Source organism: Pteropus alecto, unplaced genomic scaffold (assembly GCF_000325575.1).
Source record: "Pteropus alecto unplaced genomic scaffold, ASM32557v1 scaffold3, whole genome shotgun sequence".
Classification (NCBI taxonomy): Eukaryota; Metazoa; Chordata; class Mammalia; order Chiroptera; family Pteropodidae; genus Pteropus; species Pteropus alecto.
The window spans coordinates 44,448,166-44,452,525 of NW_006442484.1; the positions used below are offsets into that span (position 1 = coordinate 44,448,166).

General features: G+C 50.1%; 1 protein-coding gene across 1 annotated transcript in view; it reads left to right on the forward strand.

Annotated features, from left to right (window-relative positions):
- Nucleotides 1-599, forward strand: part of SP9 (Sp9 transcription factor) — a 2,506-nt gene extending 1,907 nt beyond the window's left edge. Inside the window, exon 3 of the mRNA XM_025039240.1 lies at nt 1-599. This exon is cut by the window's left edge and continues 70 nt beyond it. Within this exon, the coding sequence (XP_024895008.1) occupies nt 1-599 (599 nt within the window).
- Nucleotides 600-4,360: the final 3,761 nt, after the last annotated feature.

Below are 4,360 nucleotides of genomic sequence, written 5' to 3' on the forward strand. Positions count from 1 at the left end.
GCGCCGCGGCCGCCGCCGCCGGGGGGAGCTCAGCGCGCTCCGCCCGCCGCTACTCGGGCCGCGCCACCTGCGACTGCCCCAACTGCCAGGAGGCGGAGCGGCTGGGCCCGGCCGGAGCGAGCCTGCGGCGTAAGGGCCTGCACAGCTGCCACATCCCGGGTTGCGGCAAGGTGTACGGCAAGACGTCGCACCTGAAGGCGCACCTGCGCTGGCACACGGGCGAGCGGCCCTTCGTGTGCAACTGGCTCTTTTGCGGTAAGAGCTTCACGCGCTCGGACGAGCTGCAGCGGCACCTGCGGACTCACACAGGCGAGAAGCGCTTCGCTTGTCCGGTGTGCAACAAGCGCTTCATGCGCAGCGACCACCTGAGCAAACACATTAAGACGCACAACGGGGGCGGCGGGGGCAAAAAGGGCAGCGACAGTGACACGGACGCCAGCAACCTGGAGACGCCCCGCTCCGAGTCCCCCGACCTCATCCTGCACGACTCTGGCGTCAGTGCCGCCCGGGCGGCGGCAGCGGCGGCAGCGGCGGCAGCGGCGGCGGCGGCGGCCTCAGCGGGAGGCAAGGAAGCCGCTTCTGGCCCCAACGACTCATAGAGACCCGGCGAGAGGCGCGAACGAGCAAGTAGAGACCTTAAGAGCGAGCGAGAGGTTCAGAGGGCGAGGGAGCTGGGAACAAACGCGCGGGGTCTCCGGTGACGCCCCGGACCCGCGTGAGGTGGAGTAGCACCCGACTCCCCGGCCGCTGCTCGCTGGCTACTCCAGGAGCTCCCCTCTGCTGTCCCAGCCCACATGAGAATCGAATGCGTGGTCCAGGAACAAAAGCGAACCATCCTCCGACACAACACTTCAAAAAACTGCACACACAGACATAAACACAGCGGAGACCTACAACCACAAGCACGCACAGTCGCGCGCGCGCGCGCGAACGCACACACGCACACACACACACACTCGCACAAACTTCTCGAACGAAGAGCAATACACAGAAACGCTCCCTCCTCCTCTACTGCCCACCCCCTCCACTACCCTTCTCTTTCCTTTTCTCCAAAACCAAGCCACCACCCTGCAAAGGACTGTCAAAACATTTGAAAACAAATGGGACCTATAAGAACAGACCCTTTGTGTGGATTATATTATATATAAAATGCTCCAAGTCCTGCTTGATATCTACTTACAATGAGACTTTTCTTTTTCCTAAAAAAGGAAGCATCAAAAAAGGCTTAAGGTGAGAAATTAAACTGGAAGTCTAGTGACAGTTTCTCTGTATTTCATAACATCTGTATAAATAGGGGTCAAAAGATTGTGTTCTCTTTTATTTTCTTGTAAATGTTCATTCGAATAGAGTTTTTTTGGGGGGTGAATTCCTGAAATTCAGGGAGTTTTATTCTTTAATTTTCTGATGCACTTTGTGAAAGTCAGTATATATGTAAAAGATATTTAAAATGTTGAGTTATCATTTCACTCACAAACACGTAAGTTAAGGTCATCTAAAGAAATTAAATGCGTTTATCTGTATGAAGAAAATCTTGACATCATATTTTCATTTTGGTATTATTAAAGGACTCTGAACAATACACTTCCTTTTTTTTAATCCTGTTCCTCCCTCAGTAACCTTTATGTGGGTCGACTTTTTTGAGTGGGAAAAAATTCCCTTAATGTTAGTTTTAGTTAATGTAAGGTTCATGTGAGTTACAAAAGCCATAATACATATACGTTTTTGAGGAGTCAAAATTATTTATTTGTATATCAACAGCGTAAATTAAATTGGGTTATAAGAATGTGTAGTTGTATTTCTTAATGGGAGAGTTCTCAAAAGGTGACATTTTAAAACTATGGAGCACCTAAAAACCCTAAAAGTCTGGCAGCTTTAACTGAGGAGGTGCCTACACCTCCCAGAGGTGGTGGTGGTGTTGGGGCGGGGGGGCTGTCAGAAAAAACTCCAGTGAGTTTGTTTGTTTTTAAAAAGCGATTTAAAAACAATCTGTGAAAAGAAAAGGCTTTAAAAAAGAAGTCTTTTCGTTCCCAAGGCCCTCTATGTTGGGAGGCAACTCAGGGGAATAAATCGCTAGAGTCAATACCCCGGAAAAGACATTTCATGCCTAAATGAAAATCTTGTTAAATGTTATTAATTTTGACTTAGAGCACACAGCAGCCCCTTGTGCCTTGTATTCCCTTATTAGGGATTCATGTCTTATCAAATATCTAATTAATCTCCTAGACATCATTTGTTCTGGCCAACTTTATCTCAGCTGGTCCACGGGGAAAACTCCAAATATTCTCCGTGACAAAGCTCCCTTGAAGATCTTTTTAATTGTCTAAATTAACTGCACCAAATTTGCATGTCAAACGGTAAAGGGCAACCTGAGATAAAATGTAAACGTTTTAAAAGCCCCCAAACTAAGCACTTGATTTGATAACTAGGCTTTTTAATGTTATGGAAGACAACTGCTCCTTTCCTTTTCAAAAACGGCTGATCTATGCAAATAGTGAATTGGAAATGCCTAGGTCCCCGCGCTGTCAAATGGCCCTCGCAGGTTATTTGAATATCAGTGGCTCTGCTTCTGAAAAGGTTCAAGGATGCTCTCTGACTTCTTTGTGATTACTCAGTGCGGCGTCTTATTCTGAAGAAAAAAACTCAGGAATAATTAAAGGCTGGGATCAGGCCTGGGAACACATTTGGGACAGGAATCTCATTTAGACAGTCTCTTTCAAAATAAGGCACAGTTAAATTGACCAGAAGGCAATTATTGAAATGAAAATTATTTTCACTCTCTTTGTCTTCTGACCACCAACTTAACAGTCCCAGTTTAAAAAAGAGGGAGAAGAGGAGAGAGGAAAAGAAAATTAGTAAATGAGATAATTTCGCAATTTGAAAAAAATGTTAATTTAGAAAATAAAGTACGTATTTACAGAATAAAAATATTTTTAAAAAGCTCCCCATACAATAGGAAACACAAGCAAAGTCAGCCCCACTGGGGGAAAAAAAATTTTTATTACTGTCCGTCCTGAGAAGGTTTTGATTTTTAGGGAAGAAAAAATAATTGTTATTAACAATCAACAAAATATTTCCTCAGAAACTGCTCTGAAAAGCCAAGTAACAAAGTAGCGATAAAACGGGGAAGGTTTCCCAGAGAGGCGTTTGCAGCATGAGGTTCGGTGGCTTCTCCTTGCAGTCCCTGCAGCCTCAGCAGCCCCGCTCTTCTTCCTTGAGTTTTTGTTTTCTTTGCCCGTTTTCTCCCCGCGCTTAAACATTCATTGCCGAGCCCCCCACCTCCATCCACCACGAGACTTCTGGGTCGGATTTGGTCTTCGGCAGAAGCTGGCAGGGGTGCGTTTGCTCTGGGGTCTTTGGGTCGAGGCGCTGGAGGCGGAGAGGGTGCCCGGTGCGTTTGGGGCCGCGGGCCGGCGGTGAGGGTGTGGTGAGCTGTTTTGAGGAATGAGGGCGCCCGGGCGTCTGTCCCAGGCAGCTTTGTTTCTCGTGGATAATAAAAGCAGATCAAAGGGGCTGGCGTTGCAGGTCCCGCTGGCCGCGCGGCTCCCTCCGCAGCCCAGTGATCAAGGCCTCTGCGCGCTGCCTCTGCCCCGCAGGTCAGCGGACGTCCATCACCGTGGCTCCCGGGAACCGCGGGCGGCGTTCGGACCCCGAGCTTCCAGCAGGGAGACCAGCGCTTGCGCTTGCGGAACCTGAACCTGGAGGGAGTGGGGGGCCTTGTCCCTGGCCTAAGCCAACAAGTGAAAACAGATCCAAGTCCCTAGCCCTAGAGGCCCCTGGGAGAGCAGGACAACCTTGACCTGAGCGGGTGGCTACCCGCCGAGGCCGAACAAATTGAAGAGAGCGTGCGTGGGAAGAGAGAGCCCACGAACCAGCTGAGGACTTTGGTCTCCACCTGGAGCGAGGGGTGGGGCGGGGGACGTCTCTCCAGGACCACCTCCGGGCTCCAGCGGCCTGGGCCCCTCTGGCTCTGGGGCCGGGGAGTAGCTGGAGGCCGCGGCCAAGAGTCGGGGCACAAATGAGGGCCGCTGCCAGGAGGCCCGTGTGGGGCGCGGGGGTTGAGGATGGGAGCGTAAACAGGGCCCCAGAGTCCCGTTCAGGCCTGGGTGAGGGGAAATGCGATTTCGTTTCAGCCGGTTTCTCCCAGCGTTTCCTGTTCTGTTGCTTCCTGCGCAGTACAGGAACGAAGACCAAGTTTTCCTCGGTCTTGCTCCTACCCAACCCCAATCCACGCCCTTCCCCAGAGGTTTTTTTGGTTTTTGTTTTCCTGGTCCTTGGAGTGAATTGAATTCTACCTGACGATGAAAAAGAAAAAAAGAAGAAAGATTTGCTTTCCTCAAGGAGGGAAAACAACATTATTTTG